This window comes from Emydura macquarii, unplaced genomic scaffold, assembly GCF_026122565.2.
Source record: "Emydura macquarii macquarii isolate MOO-44397 ecotype Brisbane River unplaced genomic scaffold, CSIRO-AGI_Emac_v2 contig_318, whole genome shotgun sequence".
Classification (NCBI taxonomy): domain Eukaryota; kingdom Metazoa; phylum Chordata; order Testudines; family Chelidae; genus Emydura; species Emydura macquarii.
The window spans coordinates 789,998-817,815 of NW_027130455.1; the positions used below are offsets into that span (position 1 = coordinate 789,998).

The window sequence follows — 27,818 nt, forward strand, 5'->3', positions numbered from 1 at the left end:
ATCTGTACTGAAATTTGGTTCTTGGATCAAGAATTTCAAAAAATGGGGGCTCAACGTACACTTCTAAATCTACTTATGCAGCTAGATCAAGTGGCCTGATTTTTCAAAAGTGCTGAACACCTTAGTAGCCAATGAAGTCATCCAGAAATAGCATTTGATCACTGGGAACAGCTGGGTGCTCAGCTCTTTTGAAAATCAGACCACCAGTTTAGCTGCCTGAATTTGGATTTAGGATAGAAACCAGATCTAATTTTATGCAATCATTTTTGAAAGTCTTGGCTTTACTGTTTCAGAGAAGGAGACTAGCACAGATAAAGTAAATATAAACACGGAGGATTTATTTTTACCCCATCTGTATTCACTGTACAGAACACATGACTCTGAGAAGCTATGGTTTTCTTTGATGCTCTGTTGTGAATATCAGAGCTGCGGGCAACAAAAAATAATTTTTCTAAAACTCTGATGCATGAGTTACTATGACAGGAAAGGGAAGTGCTGAAATGATAATGCCAGATGACTCATCACTGATGTTCCATAGGGCATGGAAAGCAGATATTTAGTTCAATTAGGTCTCTTATTTCTGATGTATTATAAGGATTTGTCATACTGGATCAGAGTAATGATCCAACAAGTTAGGTATTGTTCCTTCGGAAGTTACAAATACCAGACCCTCACAGGAAGCTGATGAAAACTCCTTCCCTACATCCATCATAATGCATCTTTCCAGTTGCATGCATCTACCTAATTTGCATGAGTGTTGGGGAGAATTTCTTTCTGAACTCTATATCCACACCTTGAACATGAAATTTGCAGGAAAGCATGACATTTGATTACTCTATGCAATAGGAATAAAGCATCCTGCTACATGTTAGAGGCCACATAAGTACCCAAAATATGTGAAATATAACTGGAAATAAGAGCATGCAGTAGACAAGATACAGTGCTTGCAGACTTATGGGTATCCAAATCTATCAAAGTCATCAGGGTCATGTCTTGGGAAAGAGAAGAATGGCGTTGACTGCATGGTAAATGATGCTTATCTCCAATTGATGGCAGGGAGATAGAATGGTCTGGATCCTCAGCTGGTGTAAATTAGTGAGGTTCTGTTGAAATCAATGAGCTATGCTGATTTACATCAGTGGAGGATCTGGCCCAGTACCACATACACATGTTGGGTCCCAGATATTAAATTCATTAGACTGTGGGCCAGGGCTTTGATGTCTTATCGCAAATCCGATTGTCAGACTTTCTTCTCATGCTAAAGCATTATAATGGCTGATGTTGTCTGTAAGACAAGGGGTCAGTACAAATGTTTACCTCCCACTGTCAGCTCAAGACTTTGTTGCCCTGTGCCACATGGACCAAAGAGAAATGAAGGTTACTTATCTGTAACTGAGGACTTTGCATATTCACACTCATGGGATGCTCTGACCTGTGTAACCTGAATGGTAGAATTCTAGCTGGTAGTAGCTGTTGGAGTGCTCATGCATGTCTCTTCCCCTCCCTTCAATGAATGTCAAGTGTTCCAGGATGAGGGTATAAAATGTCATGGTGCTTCAACCACTAAGTTTCTTCCCCTACAATCCCAAGTCCTTTGTTAAGTAGGACACCAAGATAGTAGGAAAGAAGAACCTCGGTTACAGATACGTAACCGTCATTTCTCCTTCGAGTGGCCTCTGCATATTCCCATTCATGGGATAGATTAATAAGCAATACACCGAGTCAGGATGGTGGGACCACGGAGTCCTAATTAAATAAGGGCTGAAGGACTGCCTTGCCAAATTTTGCATCAGATATGGACTCTAAATCTAAGGAATAGTGCATAATAAAAGTATGATCAGAACTCCAAGTTGCTGCTTTACATATCTCTACCAGAGGAAAGTATCTAGAAAAAGCCATAGAGGCTGCCTTTGATCTAGCAGAATGTGTTTTAATTCCCTGAGGAATGGACAACCCATTTTAGTGTAAGATAATTACTCAATTTATATTCTTCCTTAATACATAATGTAACTCTCTAAAAAGCGTTTCTACAGAATTAACATTTCTCTTGTACCTCTTTTCATGAGCAACAAACAATTTTGGGGACTGTCTAAATGGTTTAGTCTGGTCTAAATAAATTGCTAAAGTTCTTTTAACTTTTGGAGCATATAATTTAGCTTCCCCATCCTGAGTATGAGATTCGGGAAGGAAAACCGGTAAAATTATAGACTGGTTTAAGTGAAAATCAGAGACCACTTTAGGTACAAACCTAGAATGTGTACAAAGAACCACTTTGACTTTATGGAAACAGTGAGTAGTGGATCAGACATGCATGCATGCATGCCATTTACTTATATGTGTTGCTGAAGTGATTACTATAAGAATACTGTTTTTATAGACAGATGAAATAAAGAACAATTCCCCAAAGGTTTAAAAGGAGGTCTCATCAATTGTGACAGTACTAAATTCAGATCCCAAGATGGTACAGAATATCTTATTGGATAGCATAAATTACTGAGACTTTATAAGTATTCATTTAGATATTTTATCATAATTAATAAAGATTGATTTTCCCTGCACAAGTACATATTATGCTGATATGGCTGAGAGAGAAGAACATTTACTGAAGATAGGGAAAGAGCATCTCCCTTAAGATACAATTAAATACTATAATATATAATTAATTGGTGCTGTATATGGATCTATATCATACACAGAAAACCAAAATAAAACATTTTCCCATTTACGATTATATCATTTCTGCATGGACTCTTTTCTGGAATGTAACAGTACAGTCTGCACCTCTAACGAACCAATTTTCTCTAAGTATCCTAGAGTCCTATTTTCCATGCTGTTAAATGAAGATACTGAAGATTCAGATGGTAAACCATCCCAGTCTGTTGAAACAACAAGTCCGGTATTAGTGGCAGAGGCTCCATTACAGGCTCTTGACAGGTGAATTAAGTGCAGATAACATTGTTGTCTGGGCCATGCTGCAGCTATTAAAATCATCTTTGTCTTGTCTTGTTTCTCTCTCTGAATGAGGTAAAAGGGGGAACATGCATACATTAAGCCTTGACTCCAGTGCATTAGAAAAGCATCTGATATTGAGTCACTGTCTCTACTTGCTCGCAAACAAAATCTTTGACACTTGCTGTTGCTGCTGAATGGAAAAAAGATCTATTATTGGATTCCCCATAAACTGAAGAGATGTGTTACCATTCTTCTTTCAAGGACCATTCATGTTTCTGATATGTCGACCTGTTCAGATGATCTGCAAGGGTATTTTGTTCCCCCACTAAATGTATTGTTATTGGGTGAACCTTGTGTTCCATACACCATTTCTAAAGGCTGTTTGCCTCTGTGCATAGTTGCTGGGGATAAGTCCCTCCTTGTTTGTTCAGATAATATCACACCTTAATATTGTCTGTAACATTCTGAACTACTGTGTTGTACCTGAGGTAGAAACTACTTAAAGGTAAATCTGATTGTCCTCAGTTCTAATATATCGATATGTAGTATCTTTTATTTTGTTGATCAATGAGCTCTGACTAACAATTTGTTGTCCAATGCCAGTATAGATGCTCCTGTCCCAGTGTAGATTGATTAGATTGATTCATGTCATTTTGAGTATTTCTCTATCACATACATGATGTTAAAACCTGTTGTAGAATGATCACTTTGCGAGGCATGTTGGCTAAACCTGATTTGTGATTTATTGCTAACCAGTGTTGGTTAGACCTCTCCTCTGAAGGTGAGTTCATTGCGTCGCTGCCCAGGTTAACACCAATGGACCAAGCAACCAGAGAAAAAGAGAATTGATTGACATGGTAAATTGAGAGGGAGATATATAGACATTCTTATTTTTATAAATCTCTCGTTTAGGAGAAAAGCTCTTGCCACAGTTGAATCTAGAATGTCTCCTATAAATACAATTTGCTGAGTTGGGAAGAATTTGCTGAGTTAGGACCAGATTGAACTTTATATGTGGTCTCAGACTGGCAGAAATGGGAACATATTATTTTACATGTAATAGGATTCTGCTTTTATTAACCAGTCATCTAGATATGGATGCATAAACATCCCATTCCTTCTTAGTTTTGCTGCCACTACAGACAGGCATTTTGTAAACATCCTGGCTACTGTAGAGAACTCAAAGAGGAGAACCTTATACTGAAAATGATCCTCTCCTACCATGAAAAGCAGATATTTCCAGTGACATGGTCTTTTTGAGATTACAGAGTGACCTAAACAAATAATGTGAGTAAAATCCGCCCCTATTTGACATTGTGTTATGATCTCTATTGCCTGTATTGCCTATAGAGAATGAAATTCTTCTTTTTTAAACAATTAAAGGTGAACTCAATCCTTGCTCTGGAAGGAAATGGGAAGGTTTTTGAATGGAAGGGTTTTGAACTGAATCGTGTAACTGCATGCAACAACTTCTAGGATCCACCTATCTGATGTTATCAACTCCCAGTGTTGATAAAAATGAGACAAATGGTCCCCAAACTGTAGATAAACAATGTCCATTTGGACTGGTTTAAAGCTCCATCTCCTCATGTCAAATATGTGATCTTATCAGAAGATGAAGAAGTAGAAGTCTTCCCTCTATCATTTCGAGGTTTAAATGGCCTCTTTTCTTTGTTGTTGCTGCTGTTTGGGCGGGTATGATATTGGGGTTGGTAATGACAGGTAATAGCAAGGAAGCAATAGCAAAGAAGCTAGATATTGTCTGTGATCTCAATACTGAGGAATTCAATATGATCTCTTTGCTGTGTTAAAGAAACATGAAGATCAGGCTGTGGCTCTCACACGTTTCATTTTCTCAGTATCTCATCAGTGTGAATACTAAAGAGACCTTCTCCTTCAAAAGGAAGATCTTCAGTCTTCATCTTTGTCTCATGAGGAAGTCCCACTGATCTTAATCATGCATATCTTAATGTGGTAGTTGAAGCTATTGCCTTTGCTGAAGCACCTGAGGAGTCAAAAGCCACACTTAAAATTGTTCAGCAACATTTTATCCCCCAGTAAAAATAGCACTTGCTAACCTTTTGTTTCCCTCCTGTAGAACATTGAGGACATTTTTCCCCCAGAGATGATATTGGTATTTAGCCATGACAGCTTCATCATTAGATATGCGCATGGCTAATGTAGCTGAAGAAAATATTTTTCTTCCAAAAACATCCAGTCCCTTCCACTCCTTATAAGACAGAGTAGAATGGATTTGCGCACCTTTCGATCTTTGAAGCAGTACCTCAACCACAAGCTGATTAGGAGATGGATGGGTATTAAACATAGCAAGCCCTTTCTACGTATATTGATATAATTTATCTGCATTTTTTTGATAAAGGCTGAGTGGATCAGGGATTATTCCAAACTGATTTTGTTGGCTGTAACTATAGTTCCAAAGAAAGTGTAACTCGTTGTGTAGAAGCAGCCCCCAAAATGTCAAAAACAGGATGGGCCGATTCTTCAAGCAAAACTGAGAAAAAATCTAATGTCTTTGTCATGCACGTTACTAGCTCATGAAAAGCCACAGCATCCTCAGACTGGCAATGATGCTAAAATGTCCTGCACATTTTAATCTGGAAAAGACATATCTTCGGAATCTGGCTCAGATTCCCTCAGGTCCAATAAGTCCCCTCCTCAAACAATGGATCGCTTACTTCCATAGGCAATTTATCCAGCATTGGTTGCATTGTCAGATCCGCATTCTTCAGATCCAACAGCTGAATGTTCCCCTAGTGCTGAACTGGTGAAGACCTATTTCCATATATTGGATTTTCTTGATTAGATTTCTTGATTGATTGGATTCTTGATGGAGGTGGCCAGTGGGACCATCTAACGCAAGGCAATACTTGCCAGTCAGGTCAAAAACCTATTGATGGGTCTGGTTGACAATATCTTTGTGCATACAGATCGGATGGCTATATATGAAACTGTCTATAATAGTCTTTATCCAGATCCAGTCTTTGATATGTATCTCTTTTCTCAATCCCTTTGTGGTTTGGATGGGAAGCAGAGATAATAACCTCTTTTGAACAGAAAGTGATGAGAAAACCTTCACTCAAAATCCAGAAGAAGTCTTAGATGTCAAAAAGTATTGGGGAATTTCTGATTTCTTCCAGCCCTCTACTGATTCTCGGAGAAGTAGTTAGTTGGATCAGCTGAAACACAACATTTGATACCTACTCAGAACTAATACCTGGCTCAGTTACTGACAGAACTGGTGTTGGATCTGAACAATGAACCACTGACTGCACAATTATCCGTTGTGATACTGTGCTGCCACTGATTACTGAATCTTTATCGAATCCCACCATTCTTGGTTCCTTAGCTCTCATTTTCAAAACCAGTTCATCTGGATCCAACACAATTGGATTTGAAGAAGAACATCTCCTGATCCTACCTCAAGATCCTGCATTAAAAAAAAATTCTTCAAAAAGTGTTTGTCTAGATTAATCTTTTTCTCAAGGATTGCTTTTGCAAAGAGGCAGACATCAATGAGGATTGGATATTAGTACTGGGCACTGAAGCTGAGTCTTCCTGAACTTGTCTGGCTCTAGAAAGAGAGGCTGACACCGTCATGGATTTCTTTTACTTCAGATCGTTACTCCTCCAGGATCCCATAGTACCAGGTACTGAGGATGATCTATCTTTCTTGACTGAATTGCTTGGAGCCAAAGCAGGTCTCTGTGTGCTTTCCATTCCAGATATTTTCACTGACAATGACTTTTGTAGTAGAATCACTTGAAGTCTCTTTTGTCTTTCTTTCTTTGCTTATGTAGTAAAAATTGAGCAAACATTTTGAAGGAGATTATCCCCCCTCCTAAACATGCCAGACATTTGGCATGTGCGTCAGGTGCCAGGAACACCACTGGACATGAGACATCCCTTAAATCCAGGCTTTTTATTTTTCAATTCAGACATCCTCATTGCTATCTATAACTTAGTTGACTACTACTGACAACTACTAACTACTGATACCTAACTAGCCAACATCGATCTGGAAGTATCCTATAGCAAGTTTCTAACTGTTCAGTTGGTTCAGAAGGAACTGAAGCGGTTGGAGTGCCATGCCATTTTATGCCCTTGTCCTATGGTTTTGATGTTGACTGAAGAGAAGAGCAAGGGAGACTTATGAGTGCTCCAATGGTGACTACTAAATAGAATTCTACCATTCAGGCTGCACTGGTCAGTGCATCCCCTGAGTGGAATATGCAGTTAACAATCAAAAGAGAAGAGAATTCATGAAGTAAACATCAAACTTCAGCACTTGATTCCTGTGTACCAGAGCCACAAGCACTTATTGCCTGTTGTCCACAATGCGGGGACAACCAAGGACAGAGACAGTTAGACTAGGAATAGTAGACAGATTAGATTTATTCATTGTCAGGTGACAGAGCGATTCATGAAAGGACCAGGACAAGTCCACCTTTCCCATATCAAGCTTCAGTCATTTATCATACTTGCAAACTACAACTGCACACATTGATTTGGATCATAGCTATTACTTGGATACTTTTCAGTTAATTTGTCTTGACTAAAATTTGAGCTCTGGGTCTGTTGCTTAGCATTCTTCCCCCTCACCACTATGATGTTGAACTGTTTGCCTTTTAAGAATAACAGTTCATCAGGGGTATCATTTGCTGAGCACGTTTGTTCTAAAAATTCCTGTGTATCTAACAGTGGAGGACTCTTGACTTAATTTAATCCTGATTTATCTCAATATTAGCTCAAGACCTGCTATTCTCTAGTTCACCTTTGGCTCATCTGTCTGTCCCTTTTCAAACTCTGCTATATTTTTGGATGGTCTGGCAAATAAAACAGGATATGGTACTCCAATTGGGAGCAGAATGCATGCACCTAATTACTCTTTTCTCTTTTTTATTATGTATTTTATATTCATGAAATGTTTACAAGCTCCAACAAGAAAGCAAAAGGGATGAAAAAGAATAAAGACCCATATTTTCAAAGGGTATACTCTCTTTTACATGGACAACACACAATATGCAGTCACATGTTGAGGATGCATGCAAACTGGACATGCATAAAAGTGTACTTGTCTATGGTGACCATTTAAAATGTTTATACAAAATATCGAAAAAAATAAGGTCAGTTGTATTTAAAGCAAATGTAATTAGCTGGTGCAATTCATTTTCCTTCCATAAATATGGTTTTCCTCTTCCTTTCCTCCTGACCATCAAAAACCCATATTAGTTACAATTTCTGATTTCTAGTTTATGTTCATCCATAAGGTAAAAACACAACTGCATAAAATGTTGATAATTTACTGGAGGCAAGGGGCAGTAGGCATCTATTACTCAGACTGCTGACTTTTCTTTACTTCCCAGGCAGCCTAACAAAACCCCATCAAGCTGTTTTTCATTAGACTATGCCTGACTGAACAACTTTGACATACATGTACACTTGTTTTCATTCATTTTCCTCTTACATTGTGGCATAGAATAAAGGTGTCTACTGTAAAATTTACTTTACATTCTCAACCCTCCCCAAACCCAATCCGACATTATAATACATAATTTACTTTATGTATTTAACAAAAAATGTAAAAATAATGCCCCAAATTCACCCCTAGTGCTAGTGGCTACACCTCTGTTGACATCACTGGTTTGCACCTGCTTGCCCCAGGATTAAATTTGACACAAGAGCTTTTTCTCCCGGATCCCAAGTCCTTATTTTGATGGCTTTATTTCTTTAGTTTTTCAATGGCAGGGTACAGACCGACAGACCCTTTCAGATCTGACCAGCACATACCTTACGAGGACCTGTGTTCTTGAGCTCAAACACATCCATTGTGTAGTTGACTCTGCGACCATAGTGGTCAAACTGAACATTTCCAGTCAGTCCTTGTATTCGAACCTAAAAGTGAAAAAACAAATTCCAGCCTTATGTGCTTTCTGTACCCAAGTGCCACACAGTAGATGGACATTTTGAAGAGAATCATGGAACACATTCATCTTGTCCTTGTGGACCACGCATTTTCACTGCAGTATACTGTAAATATATTACTTTGGACCAAAGCAAACAAAAAGGGATGTTTGCTTGCTTGACCCTTTGGGCCTTTTCCATCTCAAATTTGATAATAAAGCAAGCGTTCACTGAAGTACAATACTCACCAGGGTGAAATTCATCCTAAGCAAGGCCCTCTATACCACAGAAGCTGGTATGTCTGTGTGAGGGGAGGTTAATGTGGAGGGTGATGGGGGAGAGGCTGCAGGATCCACAACTCCTTTTTTCCTATGGCCCTAAACACCTCATGAAAATGACATTCTGGAACTGTGGGTGCATTATCAGTCCATAGGCTAATTCAGCAGATGCAGTGAGGGCATGAGCTAAACTGCAGCCTAAGCTCCGGCCCTGGGTTGTGGGCCCTGTGACACTGTTCTGATAGGCCTATAGACCTCTGATCCTTATCCTGATGAGGTCAGTGGATGTGTTGCCATTGGCTTCCATGGTAACAGGATCAAGCCCATAAAGTCGCGTTACTCAGACTTTATGGTCGTGATGTCAGCTTCACCATAGAAACTTGACTTTATGCCTTTAGGGAATATCACAGATCTGTACACTTTCTTCACAGAATATTTGAAGTACATTAAATGTTTAATATCTTTTCATAAGAGTCAGGACATGCATTTTAAATCATATCCTTCTCTTTTTGTCTATTTCAGCCTTCTCCAACTCTTCTTCTTCAAGACTGAAACCCTTGCTGGTTGGCAGAAAGCTGCCATTTCTGTCAGCAATCACTTCTTCTCAGTGTCTGCTCCTGAGTTCAGTCTGCTCATTTGCAATTGGAATGGTTTAAATTCTACTGTAGGATTTTTTTTTAAACTCTCCATTCTTGAAGAGAAAGGCTAAATCATCTTGACAGGGATCTGGAACTTTCTAGGCATCCATATTCATCAGAAATTCAAACTTCTGACATGAGTGAACAACGGCTCTGGGATATCTCTTTTTAAAGAAACAAAAATTTTAAATAATTTTACCTATGTGATTGTCATTGCGGGTAGTTTACAAGCATTCGGGATGATGAAAACAAATTTGATATGCAGTGTGGTTAATAAAACAACTCTCTGACAGTACTTTAATTACATATTTTTCTATTTGTATTACCTGAAATTATCTTTTTCTTTAAATGAATATTACTTTTCAAGCCTAGGTTATAGTGCATAAAGCAGGTGGCAAGCTAACCACTTCAGCAGAGAATGTTCCATTTCTTACAATATAACAGAGTAGTTTTTCAATATACTAAGTAAAGTATTTGCTCTGTGGTCTGGCTGCAGCTTTTGTGCTTCATTGGTAATATAATTTGGCTAAAAAATGGAAGGACCAAAGATGCATCTGAATGACTGAGGGGCTCGCTACCCTTTCTACCCACAGATAAATTAAAACAGCAGCAGTGAAAACAATCAAACTATTACTAGGAGCTTTCAGATGGTGATTGAAAAGAAACATCCCCATATGCCCATCACACCTTGTTGAGTGTAATACCTTCCACATCACAGAACTAGCACATTGATCTACTATTCACCCAGGTCACTAGAATAAAGCATAGTGTTACCTGTTTGAGTGTTCGTTCCATATCAATCCCCTGGCCCCAGGGAGCAGCAGGATTAGCAAGACAATCACCAGCATTTCCTCTCCGTGAAATATCAATTTTCTGCCTTCTGAGGTTACGGAATGTTTCAGCCATCACGAGTACCCCATCATAGGTCAATGCAGATGTGTACTAAACAGTGAGACAAATGCATCATTTCAGTGTGGCAAGTCTAAAGAAAATCAGCTCAGAGTTAGCTATATTTCTGTTTTGGCCTGCTATGCACCTTGAGGCAGAACTCCCATCTCAGTCAATAGAAGTTTTGTCTATGTAAGGAATGCATGCTCTCAGATTGAAATCATATTACAATAGCTCAGCTTTAAAACAGAATTTGAGAAGGTCAAAGAAAGATCTCTCTGAGGAACCCATAGCAAGAGACAAATTAATACAATGACCTTCCTTTCTCAAACTTTTTGTCATTTACCTTATCCATCTGGGACTAAGACCTTCCCAGCCATCTTCACTCAAGGTGAAAGAAGAACTGGTAGCTCACTGAGCAGGCCTAGTATCATGAATAAATGAACTGAAAACAGTGGGAGAACCCGGTTAATTAAGTAGCAAAGTAACCAGGATTAGCATTTTTCATTCCATTTGCAAAATTTCTGCTTACTTGCTCTCATGAATAGGCTATCGGTGAAATAAAGGAGACTAGAGAATTCAGGTGGGAAAGTATTATTTCTAGGCAGAGAATATGTAAGATAGAGTTTGCAGTAGTTGCTACTTTGACGACGAGAGTGAAAAGTACATAGCTGCTCACTCAAAGGCAGGGTAGTCTAGTGGATAAAGCACTCGGCTGAGACTCAGTTATGATAATCATAAGTTAAGATGTTTGAATAAAATCCTTGGTAGTATGTTAAATGTATAAGTACCTTTGGAGGGCTCTCAGACCCTGGGTATTCTCTCTGATCCAGCTTCTTCCAGCGCTGCATGAGTTTAGTTACCATAGGAGTACTGAAATCTACCAACTGAAATCCTGTTACATTGGCTCCTCCATGCATAAACCTCTCCAAAGAAATATCTTTGAATCCCTAGAAAATCAATTCAACATTTAGTTGCCCTAGCACATTTTTCTGGGTCATACATGTTTTAGGGTAGCAATGAAAATAAATGAACGGACAGAAAAGAAATAGGGAAATAGATTTCTAATACAAGCAAAGGCTTAAAACCTGGGAAGAAACTTCTGCCTTAGCACATCATGTTACTTTGCATGATAAAAAAAATCTGTGAACTAAAATTACCAGATCACTCTTTGAATGCAACAGGCATGTATCAACAGTTGGAAAAGGCATTGCTGGGAATGATGGACAATGTTTGAGAAAACAAATTCATCATGTTTGCAAAACAATTTCAGAATATTAAGGGTCTGATCCAGTCTCTATTAAAGTCAAAGGAAAGACTACAAACTACTTCAATGTGAATTAGATTGAGGGTAATCCATTATGAACCTTCAGTTCAAGGTGATATTGCAGAGTGAAGAAGAAACTATTTCATAGGTATAAGCTGTCTGAGACCAATTGTTCAAGCTGAAGATGGATGGACATATACAGTGGTGTCATGGATATCAGAATTTATACATAGAATTTCTAGGTCTGCCTGCCCCTGTAAAACCAATGTAAGTGACATCAAAACCAAGCCTACTATGAAGTTTTAAATGTAGCCATCAGATAATCATTTCCTCCTTTGTATTTGAGGTTTATATTAAACCTCAATGTCAACATAGAAAGAAATATTAAATTATATGCACATCCATGATGATGTGTTTATATGGTTAATTTGTTCAGTGAGTGTAAATCCAAACTTCTTAATAAAAGGTTCTTTTAGAGATATAATTCCACCTTAGGAATGCATAACTAACTAACGAACAAAAATACATACATACACCAAAAACAACAACAAAAAAATCTTCCATTCCCTACCAAACTGTCTCTGAAACATCTCTATCTTTTTTTTTAAATTCCACTGATTAGGCAAATTTTAATTCATCCTGAGTGGTGTTATTACATTGCACCTAAAAAGCAAGATTTAGAAAAAGTTTTGTGGGGACCTGACCCAATGCCAGCTGAAGTCAATGGACAGACCCTCTTTAAGGGCATTGGATCAAGCCCTCAAAGAGAATTTTAGTGCATGTGAAAGATGTCAGATCATCAACTCATTTTACATTCATGCTACTGAATAGTCATCAGATACCTGCAGCTTTCAGTCACTTTCATATGTAAACTAGAGGGCAATAAGCTGCAGTTCATATCCCATTATCAATCCACTGAACAATTCAATTATTTCCCAACCACCTTACATAGGAAAAATAATTTGAAGAATTATATATGTTTGGGGTGCCAAAAGTCCAATTTTCAAGAGCCTGGAGAGGACTGACTTATCTTGTCTGGAAAGTTGGAGGTCTTAAAAAAATAACTGGAAAGAATTTTCACTGAACCTATAAGTAGAGTGCAGCACAACAGAGGCTTTTGTCAGCTCAAATTCCTTAAGGGTGAGTAAAGAGTAAGAAAACAAGCAAACAAAAATGTATTTCAAAACCAGATCTATATTCTCTGCATTAGGATGCTCAGTTTAAGCAAAGAGATTACTTTAAAAATGAAATATTTAATTTACTCTTTTCCTTTCCTCTAACACTTTTTGTGCAACTGTATAATGTGGATTTAGAGGGAAAATACTGAATCAGTAATATTACTGAAAGTAGCTTATTTTACAGCAAAACATATGCCACCCTGAAGGATGTGGAGAACCTTATTATTCTAGTAATACACAAAGATGCTTAAAATGATAGTGTAATATTATTATGGATCAGACGCTATGCTAAATTACACTCATGCAGCACCTTAATCCTGTATTGATTTTAATGGAATGTAACTTAGGGCAAAATTTGGCTTCTTGTTATTCAAATGGCAGAAATCAAAACAGAAAATGCACATTCTTTAGTACATTGCACAGAATCTATTATGGTAAATTGTACATTGGTTACAAATAGCAAACTTCATGTGTAGTGCTATAGCTCCATGGCACAGTTGAGTGTGTTACTTGTCAACCACTGACATAATTATAGAAAAAGATCTTACCAGGTTTGCAATGATGTAATGGTAGCCTTTAACATGCTTTCCAACACTCACAATCTGTGCGGGAAAGAAAGAGCAAACTATGTCTTATTGTACTGCTTAAACCGGGCATTAATCATCAGATGATTATGAGAAATGTAATTTTAGCATCATAACGTTGAGATTTGTCCCCCATCAAAATGATTGAGGTAGCTATAATTTTCCTAATGCCCAATCATTAGAACCTGCTAAAATGCAAATAGTCAAAACAATTAACCGGCAATTCTGCAATCTGACTGCCTTCCATATAATTGAACATATTACTGCAGTATATTATTTTAGCAAGTGTAGTAATTGCCTGCAGTATACATATCCAGACACTGGAGGTCATATGACACCATGAAAGACTAAAAGCTGTTTTGCACCTTTTTATTTTTATATTCCATGTAGTTAGTGCTTGTGAAACATGGTACATTTTTGGCTCTTGGGACTGAAGTTCCCAGTTTTTACAGGATCAGCTGCTCTATTCAGTTCCTACTGAGGCAGGTGAAGATAATGGTAGCTTGCACAAGTGAGAACTAAATAAGAATTGAGTGTTAGATTGTGTGGCTCACGCTCAGCCCTGAGTTCTTTCTGCCCATTTTGGGGATCAGCTGCAATTGCAACAGGTCTTTCACAGCTGACAGGGGATTCCTTGCTTATTCCATTCACCCCTCTGCACACATTCATAAGGGCTAAGCCAAACTAGCTTTGAGTATTTGGCCCACATAGAGAAATGATGCAGAACAGAGTGAAGGACCAACATTGCAGGTGAGAGAATAATTCTGTACCCAGGTCAACCCTTGGCCAATACACAAAATAATTAGTGACAACTCTAATGGCATTTTCTATGATATGGATCCTGGATTATTACTAGAACAGCTAAAAGTGCAGAGCATGACAGATGCTAATGCCTTAATTTTAAAGAGAAAGCTGCTTTTACTATAAAGAGAGCTTTAGCAACACCTGCAACATGCATTTTTTATTCAGCAACAATAAAGTCCTCTTAACTCTTATTTCAGGACTTTTACAACTCCATCATAAAAATGATGCTTTAGGCTCAAACATATTAATTATTTCTTCTCATTTACTCACCTAGCTCCCCAAAGCATTTAAGCTGCAATCCAAACACACAAACATACCCTGGCTGAGCTTTTCCAGGGAGAGTATTTAATAATTAATGTAAGATGTGTAGCTTAATCCCCTCCACTTTTTTGAACACCTTCAGCTACAGTCCCTGTGCTGAAGAGTTTATAGTTTTTGACTTTCATAAAGCACTGTCCCTGTTCAAAGCACAGAACAAACATTCACTAATCTTCCCGTCCTCCCATGCAGTAGATAATGATTAATATGCCCATTTTATAGATGAGGAACAAAAGAGTGAAAGATTAAATTATTTGCCTGATTCCTCATCCAATTGTAATTCTGACAGACCAACCCCCCTCTCCTGGTGCAGCAAAAGAGAGGAATCCAAGAAATTTGGCATCAATGGTCCATAGACCTTAAAAACATTGGCTATTTTTAAGTTTTAAGGTATAAAAGAAAACGGTCTTCCTTTCCTCCCCTAATTCCTAAAACATTACTGGCTTATAATGCTTCTTTTGTTCCAATGATTAAAATCAACTTCATTTTTTAAAATAACATGTATCAGATCTGATGAAGTGGGTTGCAGTCCATGAAAGCTTATGCCTGTAGAAATTAAATTTGTTAGTCTTTAAAGTGCTACAGGACTCTCATTGTTTTTGATGTCTCAGGCTGACAGTCCATAATGTGAACTGAACACTCATCTGCAGTCCAATCAGCCTCCCTTTAAAGTCAGTGGTAAAACTCCCCTTCATTTCAGTAGAAGACGAATCAAGTCCTTATGAACCACCCACTGCATCTATACAGAAGCATGTAGTCATAGCGTTTTCCAATGTGCATATGCATTCACCAAATTCACTGCTGGAATAAGTAGCTTGAAACTCCACTGGCTTCAATTCAGCTGCAGTCCCTTACACGAATGATGAATTTGTCATTAGAGCTGTACTCCCATCAGTAATGCTCTGTAAGACGGGTATATGTATACCTCCAAAGTGCAAAGAAATTGATATAGGTTACAAAATCCTGTGTTAAATAATTCGTTAAATAATAATATTTAATAATAAATAAACCATTTGAGTGAAATATCCACTTTTTGAGAAAGAGACTAACTTGAATCAGAAGGTAAATTATGCGTTAAAAACTGTGGGTCAGATCTTCTGCTGATGTAAAATGTCTTCGCTCCATTGGTCAGTGGAGCAATGATAATTTACCCAAGCTGAGAATCTGGCTTTGTAGTTTTGACAGCATAGACTACACTGGCCATTACAAAGCATCAGTCAAATCAAGCAAGCACATGATAAACCCATTTATGATCAGGTGTTTCAAATGCATTTCTAAAAGTGTCAAAATAATAGAAATGAGAAAATTCTGCAAAAATATTACAGAAAATATTGGAATAAAATTTCTGTTATGTTTGTGTCCCTCTGGTATTTGCTCTCTGTAGACGTGCTAGCAACCAAGTGTGCTGTCAGAACTGTTTATGGACACAGTAAATGTTAAGTGAATACTAGAAAATATATGTGGAATGCACTCTGAATATTTGTATCAGAAATCAGATTCTAAGAGTTATGCTCGTCCAGCTGGGGAACAGAGACAATACTACATGATCTATATGTTCAGTCAAAACTAATCAACATGGCTCTAATTTGGAATCTCAAATGTTTATGATGAGCTGCTCATGAACAATCTATAGAATTATTTGCTACTTGGAAGCAGAATGTTTGTTTAATGGAATACCGCACTATGAGCACACGACACTTCTACTTCAAAATCTGCACTGACTACCTAATGGCTTCTTGGTGGAGTTTCAGGGGCTGGTTCTGACTATGAAGCCCTGCATGATATGGGAACTTACTATCTGAGGGACCACTTTTCTCCCTGTTCCATACTGCTGCAGCTGAGATCAATGGGGGCATTCAAGCTAGAACCCTTCCTATATAAGAAAAGGAGATGAGGCCAGCACATTCTCTTTGAGGGCTCCTCAATTTTGAAATGAAGCTCTTACTCAGTTATGATTTTACCCAATTTGTATTATAACAGGGGCTAGAAGACACAACTGAGATGAGGGCCCCACTGTATGTAAACATAATAAGTCAGAGTCCATACCCTGAAGAGCTTATGTTATAAATAAAGATGAGTGAGAGAAAGAATATTATCCCCATTTTACAGATGGGGAACTGAGGCACAGAGAGACTAGGTGGCTTGACTAAAGTCACACTGAATGTCTGTAGCAGAGCAAGGAATTGAATTGAGTCCCAGGCCAGGAGCCTCAACCACAAGACCATTCTCTTCATCTAAAATAGTGTGAATCCACTGACATCTGGGGGACACTTGTCTCTATTTTAGGGGGCATTTAGAAAAGGCTGAAGCAACTTGGAGAGAGTTTGGGGAGGAAAGCGATGAGTGGGTTACACTGGTCTGGAGACTGAACCATGCCACTGATTTGCTATTGTTATGATATTGATTTGCATCTTTTAAATTTACAACAAGAGTATTTAAAGCCTAGAATTGGAATTCTGTCATGCTGTTGTATTTAAATCCAAACAAATTCATAAATAAATAAGTAAAACAATTTTGAATAATGAATACATAAAAAAGCGTAAGCTGATGCCCAAAACCTTGTGAGCAGAAAATGAGGCAAAATTCATTCAGCACATCATTCACTGAGAATACTTGGTTCTACTACATACTACAGCACAGAGTCAATTGTAAAAACTCTAAAATTTCTATTACAGTTTATTCTGTCTTCTTTCCTTATTTATATGAATGCACTAAAAAGAAAGATTAAACCATACTGAACTGAATTCATTATTATCTCAAAATCCTGCATCAGTCCTACAAAAGAACAGAAATTCAGAGATAATGCACAAAACTCTATCCATAACCTACTACAATTCATGTAGGTATTTTAGGCATGAGAAACCTAAAAGGAACAGAATACTGGAGGGAGCTTTAACTGATGATCTAACATATTCTATTTAAGAATAGGAAGCCTGACATTGATCTGTGCACCAGTGTAAATGAAGAGTAACTTCATGGAAGCCAATGGAATTGGAGTGATATAAAAGTGAGGTAAGTATCAGAGCTAGCTTGTCAGTCTTAACTCTGCACTTCCTGGTTTTTATACAGTGTGTTTAACATGACACTTTAATATTAGCTGAACAACAGTTCTTGGAGTCTTGGTTGGAAAGAGAGTTGCCAACACAGTATTTTAAAAATACGAGACAGACCTCAGATGTCCCCAATCATGACTTGAGCCTCTGGGGGCAAATCCATTCCCCTCTCCCCACCATGCTTCCTAGAATTTCTCTGCCTCCAGCTCTGGATGCTGCAGAGAACCCAGGGCCTCAGGAACGGGACCAGCAGCTGCCGAGACTCCTGTTCAGGTTCTACATAGGTGCCAGGAGCCAGTTGGAGGCTGCAGTCGCTGGTCTTTGCATGCTGCAGTGCTAATGTATCCTGCTGGGGTCATTGGCAGAGACTCTGTGAGCAGGAAGGCTACACCCTGGGAATACTGACCCCGCCCACACCAGACAGCAACCCTTCCTGACCCTGGCCCTTCAGAACAGCTCCAGGTCACACATCCCATCCACTTGCCCTGCCAGACAGAACCTGCACAGGGAAAGCCAACGGGGCTGTGCTCAAGGGCTGGATTCAGCAGAAGTCCCTGTCCTGCAAGGGGCCAGTACTTAGGGGTGGTCCCATCTGCTTTCCTTGCGCAGCACTGAAGGGCCAGGGTCGGGAGGGGAGTAGAAAGATGCACTCATGAATACTGGCCCCCTGCTGTTGAAATATGGGAAAAAAGCCAGTCACAAGCAGAGTGCCCCAGGGGTCGGTGCTGGGGCCGGTTTTGTTCAACATCTTCATCAATGATCTGGAGGACGGGGTAGATTGCACCCTCAGCAAGTTTGCAGATTACACTAAGCTAGGAGGAGTGGTAGATACCCTGGAAGGTAGGGATAGGATACAGAAGGACCTAAACAAACTGGAGGATTGGGCCAAAAGAAATCTGATGAGGTTCAACAAGGACAAGTGCAGAGTCCTGCACTTTGGATGGAAGAATCCCATACACAGCTACAGACTGGGGACCGACGAGCTAGGCAGCAGTTCTGCAGAAAAGGACCTGGGGGTTACAGTGGATAAGAAGCTGGATATGAGTCAGCAGTGTGCCCTGGTTGCCAAGAAGGCTAATAGCATATTGGGCTGCATTAGTAGGAGCATTGCCAGCAGATCGCGGGAAGTGATTATTCCCCTCTATTCAGCATTGGTGAGGCCACATTTGGAGCATTGTGTCCAGTTTTGGGCCCCCCACTACAAAAAGGATGTGGACAAGTTGGAGAGAGTCCAGCGGAGGGCACCAAAAATGATTAGGGGGCTGGAGCACAAGATTTATGAGGAGAGGCTGAGGGAACTAGGCTTGTTTAGTTTGCAAAAGAGAAAAATGAGGGGGGATTTGATAGCAGCCTTTAACTGCCTGAAAGGGAGTTCCAGGGAGGATGGAGCTAGGCTGTTCTCAGTGGTGGCAGATGACAGAACAAGGAGCAATGGTCTCAAATTGCAGTGGGGGAGATCTAGATTGGACATTAGGAAAAAGTTTTTCACTAGGAGGGTGGTGAAGCACTGGAATGGGTTACCTAGGGAGGTGATGGAATCTCCATCTTTAGAGGTTTTTAAACTGTGGCTTGACAAAACCCCCGCTGGGATTATTTAGATGATTATTTAGTCCTGCTTTGAGCAGGGTGTTGGACTAGATGACCTCCTGAGGTCCCTTCCAACTCTATGATTCTATGATTCTAAAAGGCATTCCAAACTGATTTTGTATGGGAGAGGCAATTTTCTATTTAAATAAGGAACGTCCCTTGTAATACAGGACTGTTGGCAACCCTAAAATTCAGAAACTGTTCTAATCAAAAGAAGATAGAGCCATGTCAGCATTAATAGCTTTGGGCTCTGATTCTCCCCCCACTTGTACTAGTAGAAATTCCTCTGACTTCAGTTCAGCCAACTTCTGATTTGCATAAGCAATCAGGCCCCCTGAGGCAGCCTTCTTGCTTAACATACATCTCATTTAAAAATAATGCCTCGCTATTACAGCTTGAAATGTCCTGCTCATTGTGGTTTCCTGAAGACTGGAGTCATGCCCTTGGAAAGAAAAGGTCTTATTTTAAGTTAAACACCCACTAAAAGCTAAACCTGTGCATAACAAATGGGAATTTTACAGCAGCTTTCCCCTTCAGGAAAGTGTGACAATCCGCTGTCCTAAGAAAAAGAAGCCACACAATAAAGCGAGGCCTGTGTAATACACTGAAAAAGTGTGGAGGCTTGTAAAAGATAAAAGATTGAGATGTGAACAGAAATATTATGGCAGAAGAAGTAACGATATAAACCGTATAAGAGATGAGAATTTATACAGTGTCTGCAGCAAGGATAAATCTTTTGCAAAGCCACACAGAAACCATAAAAAAGCCACGGAGAAACTCAGAGCTTAACTTCCACAGCCAGTACGTAGGAAAGTTGATGGGGATGCCCTTGTTTGGTGGAATGGTTGGAGATTTATACAACAGGTGCCCTAACAACAGTGAAGAGGAAGTTAAAGGAGGCAACAGACAGATAAGCAGGGCGCTGTTAGTGAGTAAATTGGTTTCCTTCTCTGTTGCAAAGCAGTGGCACAGCTCAAGCATGGAGGGCACCACACATCCACAGTATGTGGTAACTGAAAGCACGTGGCTAAGCACAGAAGAGAGAAGCTTCAAATACAGAGCCCATCTTTACTATAAGATAGAGTAGCCAGAGTTGTGCAGGGAAAACATATGGCTGTGATGGAATAAAAAAACCCTGAGAGTTGCCTCAGAAGGCATTAGGAAGAAACACCTTGGCAGGGTGCACTTCCTGCTGCTTTTGCTATTCCATCTCATTTCTGTTCCAAGCCCATCTGTGGGAAATGTGTATTTGTAAATAAAAGGAGATTAGGTTAATTTATTAATCCTTTGTCTGTCTGCTGCACGTTCCATTCTTTCTCTCTCCAAGAAACAACCCATTACTTACGTCCAAATCTTGTTAGCTATGGCACCTTGCTTTCTTATTACTGGTGCAGTTTAAACTCGTCCATGTTGCTGCACCATTACACCACATCTAGACATGGATGAAATATTCAATATGAAAAACTTTTTAATGAGAAATTTCAAACATTTTGCAGAAAATGAAAAAAGCCCAGGGGGGGCCTTTCCCGATTGATTGCTGACCACAGGCAGTGATGGGGGAAGGAGGAGTGTCCCTTCCCCATAGGGCACAGTCAGGGGCTTTCACAGTGGTTGCCGTACTGGCTGTTCTCGGTTCCAACCTGCAACAATCCATATATCTGTGCTGCTGGGGAAGAAGGAAAGAGGAAGAGGAGAGAGAGAGGAAAGAAGAGAGGTGAAGACCTGTTGAAGAATCCCCCAAATCCACACGCAGGAAGAACTGTTCAGATGCCAAGAACTTAGACCAATGAGCTGCTTTGCAGTCCTGTTTGGGCAGAGTCAATCTGAGAGCCCATTTTCCAGTCTAGTAGATAGGCCGTGCATGAAAATATGAGACGGGGAGACACTAGACTGTGCCAAGGGGTACAGGAATCCTCATAATACAATGGACTTGAATGTGAAGTCAATGTAACACTCTTGATAAATACTTCTGAATTTTTACAATATTATTTTGTGTTTTGTAAATGCCCTTGCAGTACCAGAATGCTATTTTGTTCATATAAAACAAGAAAAGGGAGGAGGCTGTGGAAGTATGCTTGATGTTTTGTTTAATTTATATGTCTATGGTTATTTTCTGCCTCCCTGTAGGCAGGCTGTTTTTGTTGTTGTTTTTTGTTTGTTTTCCCCCTTGTAAGATTGTACTATTCTCAGTAAATTCTCAGTAAAAAGAATGAGTTAAACGTAATTTGGCCATATGCCAAGTTAAAGTTAGCAAAACACCCAAACTAAACAAAAACAGTGAACCATATATATATATTTTTAATTAATGAACAGTTACGTTTACAACTTGATCATGTTATCAATGTAACCTGTAGCTGGTTGGCATTACTTCATTAGGATTAACTCTCATTTGGCACAGTGGAACAAGTACAGCAACTGGTATATATTGGTTTCCATATTTTTTCTCCAGTCACAAATTATATTCAGCTGATTCAGTTTTAGTTTGGTTGTAGTAATAATAATTAAACCCTGCACTTAGGCTTTGATCTATATCTTGCTAAAGTGGGAATTTGATCTGAACCCCACTTTTCATCACAAAGCACTTTACCAATGTGGAAATTGAAGATCAACGATATTAAAGAACTTGCTCAAAGACATACCTTGAGTTGGTCACAGATCTGGGGACAAACTCCAAAATTCCTGATTCTTAACACCATGGTGTAACCATTTGACTGCACTGCTTACCCATATTAATTAACTAAAACTTGGCTTCTGATTTTAAAATACAAGCTTTACATCGTTAATATTGTTTTACTTCCTAGATTTCATTGTTAATGGTACTAGATACTGTGAATGTTCTCTTTACTAATGTGCATAATTGCACAGAACAACTGAATGTGCGTCAGACATCGCATAACAATTTTCACCTCTGTATTTAAAGACGAAGGCAATTCTGTGTGAGTGGTGATGTTAGGTCTTGCTGACGCAGAACACAGATGGAGCTGAGTGAAGGGGTGCTGGTCTCTTGGAAAAGGTTGCACTTGTATTGGGAAAAAAAGATTGAAATCAACCTGCAATGCTGATCTTGACAACTACACTGTTATATTATGCAACATCCAAGAAAAGACAGATCAGTGTTTATATATGAGATATATTTAAAGACTCTCATACAACAAACGTAAGAGTTTTGGACTGCGCAAGGTGCAGTTGGGAAAGACAATGCAATCTAGATTACTACATGCAGAAGAGAAAAGACTGATAAAAAAGCTTTGGAAAAAAGAAACTGAAAGCAGATATACATTTCTCAGGAAAGAAGTAACCACTGTAAGAAGGATCCTATTCAACTATCACTGCAGTCAGTGGGAGTTTTTCAAAGATTGACAAACTCTATGGCCGTTTATAATCTGGCCCAGAGGACTATGAAAGGAGTGGGACAGGAGACAGTAGAATCTATTGTGGACATTTTCATTTAAGTAAAAAGCTCATAAAAACTATGAAAAATGATTCCTCCAGCCCCTAGCTTTTCACACCAAAAGGTACTAGCTGCACTTCCCATGCAGCATTTTTCACAAGCTCCTGTAGTCACAGTCAACGTTGAACAGCAGGTACAGGCAAGCTGACAAAACACTGTTCAGCCATTTTCAAATACAAAAAAGGTAAATGAAAAATGCAGCCCTGTCATATATATTCCCACAAATGAGTACACACACAGATCCAGCCGGAGAGCTCCACCACTTTTCTTTTGACAGCTTCAGTGCCCTAGAGTTTTGGGCATAAGATTGAAATTTGGTATGGAAATAGTATCTAGGGGCTAAATTGTGGTTGGGGTTATAAGCCCTGTATAAGGGGCAGTGTGCAGTTGTGCTGCCCCAAGTGCAGGCCATAATTGTGGTTGGGTTATAAGCCCTGTATAAGGGGCAGTGTGCAGTTGTGCTGCCCCAAGTGCAGGCCATAAGAACCAGATTGTGACTCTGAGTCCCAGTCTGGTTCCCTTTTACACCTCGCCCCACAAGGGAAGTAATCTGGATCAGCCCTATACCTGTGGCAAATTAATCCCCAGTTGAGCTGCACTGACTAGTGCACTGGAGAGCAGAACCGAGGTTCCACCTATTCTCCAACCTCATCTGCCCACTCCCTATTCATCTCCAAGGGAGGGCGAGTAGCAACACCACCAAAGGATGATCTCATGTTATTGCCCAGGATGCAGGTAGCCAGGGAGGAGAATAACAGCTACCTTATTTCCCAGTGCAGGCACATTAGTGGAACCACAATCTGGCCTATGTTTGCAGGATTCAGCTATGAAATAGTATTTACCTGATCACATACTAGTTTTCCACAAGACCCATCTACGCATGTGCAAGTGAACAATAAGCGGAGAATGAAGCAGGTATATGTGGTCTGTGCCTTACTTCAAGCTAAACTCTAGGCCTGATTCTGAAATTTTTGTTTATGTTAAGTTCAGTGGGACTGCTCATATAAGAACTACTCAGTGTGATTGGTGTTGGACAATTGGACCCTCAATCTGGCCAGAAATAAAGGTCAGATCTGTAACACCCTCTCTCAGTCATGCTACATCCCTATCTCATTAACTGTGCACTGTTCATATATGTGCCCTGAATGAGCACTCTTGAGGAAAAATAGTGGAAGACAAATTGTTTAAACATTGCATATATTCAAAGATTGTAATGTATATGCAGAAGCAGACAAAATAAGATTGAACAGGCACTATCAACTTTGGCATTTCCTGCTTTTTTAGAAATTATTTTGTAATTTTAAATTTTCCTGTAGTATAATTTTAAAAAACAAAAACCAACCCAACAACCGCAGAATTATGTTACAAAATCAGTGCAACTAATAACAATGGCTATCATCATGCCTTCTGCATGCCTTACATTTTGTCTATTTAGAGTGCAAAATCTCTTTGGGGCTTTGGATTCCTATGTCTTATTATAAGTAACAGCAATTAAAGAAAATATTTGAAAAAATAGGATATATTTAAGTTAAAATAATTGAGATCGACTCTACAGTTTATTGCCTTATTACACAGAGCTACACAGACCTCTACAGTTTATTGCCTTTTCTACATTTTCATGTGAGTTTGAATGGCATCTTCATTCAGTCTCATTTGAAAGGGGGGAAATGAAGAAATAAAAAAGGAAATCTATGAAGTATTTGCTAGAATGTGGAAAGCAAACTAATCCAATTGATCCAAGTAAGTCTTGGAACAAGGTGATCTGACATTTCCTTAAACAGTGTGCGTATTTTGCTACACATCTATTTTCTTCCTGCTCCAGTTTAAACTGAGTAGTATCCTTGATTTTACTGCAAATACAGTTTGGATCATGCCACATCATATGAAAAGCAGATAGAAATTTTAGTTACTGTTTTAGAATTTTCAGTTGCTGTTACTTGAAAGTACCCTGATTTACTTTGCCTGGGTCTCTGTAATAATGGCTTTTGTTCCCTGGGTACATTTGTGGTGAAATACGAGTTTAGTTTCCAAATCCAACACATCAATAACAGGAATAAAATAATGAACTTCCACTCATTTAAAAGATACACATCCATATTTAAAAGATACACATCCGTATTTACCTCCACTGGGCTGCTCACCCTTACTGACAAGCTGAAAATACAAAGGGACACACTATTTTACAATGCACAAGGCGTGGATATGAGCACTTCTAGTGGAACATGGAAGAAACATACTGATGTTGATTCTTGTTGTGTAGTGTGTACGACTTTTGCTGTCATGGACTGTTCCATTTATAAATCACTAGTTGTCACTGCACGTATTAGCAGCTTGACTGCTAGGAAGTGGAAAGCAAAGCTGTACAGCACTTACCAATAATTTAGACATGCTAATCCATCGCATCAGTTTAGGAGGTCAATTTGGAAGCACAGTTTAGAAGCAAGAGATAATTAAGTAGATAGACTCCTCAGTCTCATTCACTTACTTTTGTCCTCTGAGTCAGAAAAAATATTTGTGCTCTTAAACACCTGTGACTGAAAGCATAATTGTTCATAGCACAGGCATGGGCAAATGATGAGGTTTATGGTCCTGTGGCAATGGACTGAGAGTCAGTAGCCTTGGTTCTGCTGCCAATTCCTATGTGAACTTGGAAATGTCACTTCACATCTCTATGCCTCCCTTTCCCTTCTTCTATCTTGTCTTTCTAAACTGAAAGCTTATTCAGGTCAGGACAGTCTCTAACTATGTGCTTATACAGCAGCTAGGTCAGCATCCTGTGGTTCTGATCTCAAATACAAATAAGGAATAATAATAATAATATTTCTGAGAAGGTAGCCCTAAGTGATAAATATTTGAGATTTTGTGCATCAGATACATACCTAAAAACTACAGAATGAATGTGCCAATCAAATATCATTTTCAACAGGAAAAAACAAAACATCTTTTGGACCATGTACATTTCCCCCACACTATCATAGTATTTGGGCAAAGTGGCTAAAGAGTATTTACTTATTAATCTCTCAGTATACTTCTTCATTTACAATTTTCAATGGAAAATGTGTTGGCTGTTTTTATTATTCCTGTGTAAATGTGGATGAAACAAAAGATCAGCTACCTAATTATTAGTAATATATGTGTATATAAATTGAGGCAGGAGAATGAGAGTTAATTATTTTATACTTGCTAACATCTGTCTATGGATTTGCATTGGAAGAAGGAAGACTTTTTCAAGGATCATCTCCTAAGAGGACACATTATAGGACAATTAAGTCTAATTTTGATTCTACAAAGAGCAAACTTGTGAAATACATTTGGATAAAATAGATCTCTGGGGGTTGGGAAAGTCAAACACTGGAGTCTTATTTCAGGCAACAGCATAGATGCTTATTTTAAACTGGAGCTGGAGTTAGCATTTTGGAGTGGAAGTATGAAGCAACTTCCTCCTGGTCCATTTGTATCCTGTACCTGTCCACTGAGATCATGTTGCTACGCAAAGGGCTGGCCTTACTTTTCTATCTAGTTTTTATACCATGTCATAAGCATAAGGATTTTGGGCAAGATGATTCTTTGAGATATCCTCAAAACATAACCAACTCATTATATATGCATAAAAGAGTGATATTTTCATATTTCCTATCCACCTAATGCATTAGCAGAATCTACATGCTTGTTCTTTTCAAACCCAGCAATCATTATACTTGGGTTTTCAGAGTCATCTTTCCAAGGAAAAGGTGCTGTGCATCTCTATATATGTAAACAATTAAGTTCTCTTTACATTTACTTTTGTCTTCACACAGCTAATGAACTCACCATAAACCAGAATCTTAGGACACACAGTATATTATACATCCCCTTCTAAGAAGGGCTGTTTAGAACTGGAGAGACCCACTATCTACACTTCTGTAACATACATTAATTTACACACACACAAATACGTCAGTTTCTCATTTTTAGTCAGCAAATATTGAAGAGCAGAGCACTTTGCATGAGATCTCATTTTACTAAGACTTACTTACTTCTGCGAAAATACACTACAGAACGTTTACTTGTACATCAAATAACTAAACTTCACTTCTCAAAAAGTCTGGGGAAAAAGGTCTGTTGAATCAATTAGGAAGCCTGAGACTCAGTCAATTCCTCTTTGACTGGTTGGAAAGAGCATCCGCTCTGATTTCAGCCTGCTGTGAAGTTACCACATCTGTTATCTCTAGGCTACCATAATCTTCATGCAAAATGAAAAAAGTCAGGGCCTGATATTTTAAATTGCCACCACTTTGAGTTACCATACAATGTAACCAAATGACAAATCCTAGACCTGCTAAAGTAAATGGCAAAACTTCCACTGATTTTGGTGCTGCAGATTCAGGTCCTAAACCTAACCAAACAAAGAGTGCAAACTATTCTAAAACGGACTTGTCCATGCCAAATGTAGGGCCGATTCCAATCTTGGCTGCTAAGATAAAAATCAGGAGTGGTTCCTAGCAGGCAATGGAGTCATACCAGTGTAAAACTAGTATCAGTGAGATCAGAAGCAAGCTGATAGCATGCACTAAGAAGATGTATTTCCTTACCATTAAAGCAATAGATTCATGAGTTTATGCAGAAATATGCATATAACATCCTCTCTATAAGCCAACAGTTACAGGCTTTGAAATTCTCTCTCTCTCTCTCTCACACACACACATGCGGAAAAATTGCTTCCCTACACACTTTAAAAACAATCCTAAAAACAGTTCTCTTTTGTTTTATTACAAAAGAGATTGGATAAGAGAAGGATTTGATTATAAGCTACGATAAATGTGCATTAAAGCACAATGACACAGTAACAAAAGATTTGGCCAAATTAATATGTATGGCATCACATATTTGAAATAATCTTTGTTAAATTTAGAAGTGCC

At 38.9% G+C, this 27,818-nt stretch overlaps 1 protein-coding gene across 3 annotated transcripts in view; it reads right to left on the reverse strand.

Moving 5' to 3' along the window:
* GRIA4 (glutamate ionotropic receptor AMPA type subunit 4) overlaps window positions 1–27,818 on the reverse strand; it is a 275,597-nt gene that overhangs the window by 76,671 nt on the left and 171,108 nt on the right. For all 3 annotated transcript variants that reach the window (XM_067567661.1, XM_067567671.1, XM_067567680.1), the window contains exons 5-8: window positions 13,672–13,725; window positions 11,470–11,628; window positions 10,565–10,732; window positions 8,761–8,865 (exon numbers count right to left, since the gene is read on the reverse strand). In XM_067567661.1, the coding sequence (XP_067423762.1) occupies window positions 8,761–8,865; window positions 10,565–10,732; window positions 11,470–11,628; window positions 13,672–13,725 (486 nt within the window). The remainder of the gene's footprint in view (window positions 1–8,760; window positions 8,866–10,564; window positions 10,733–11,469; window positions 11,629–13,671; window positions 13,726–27,818) is intronic.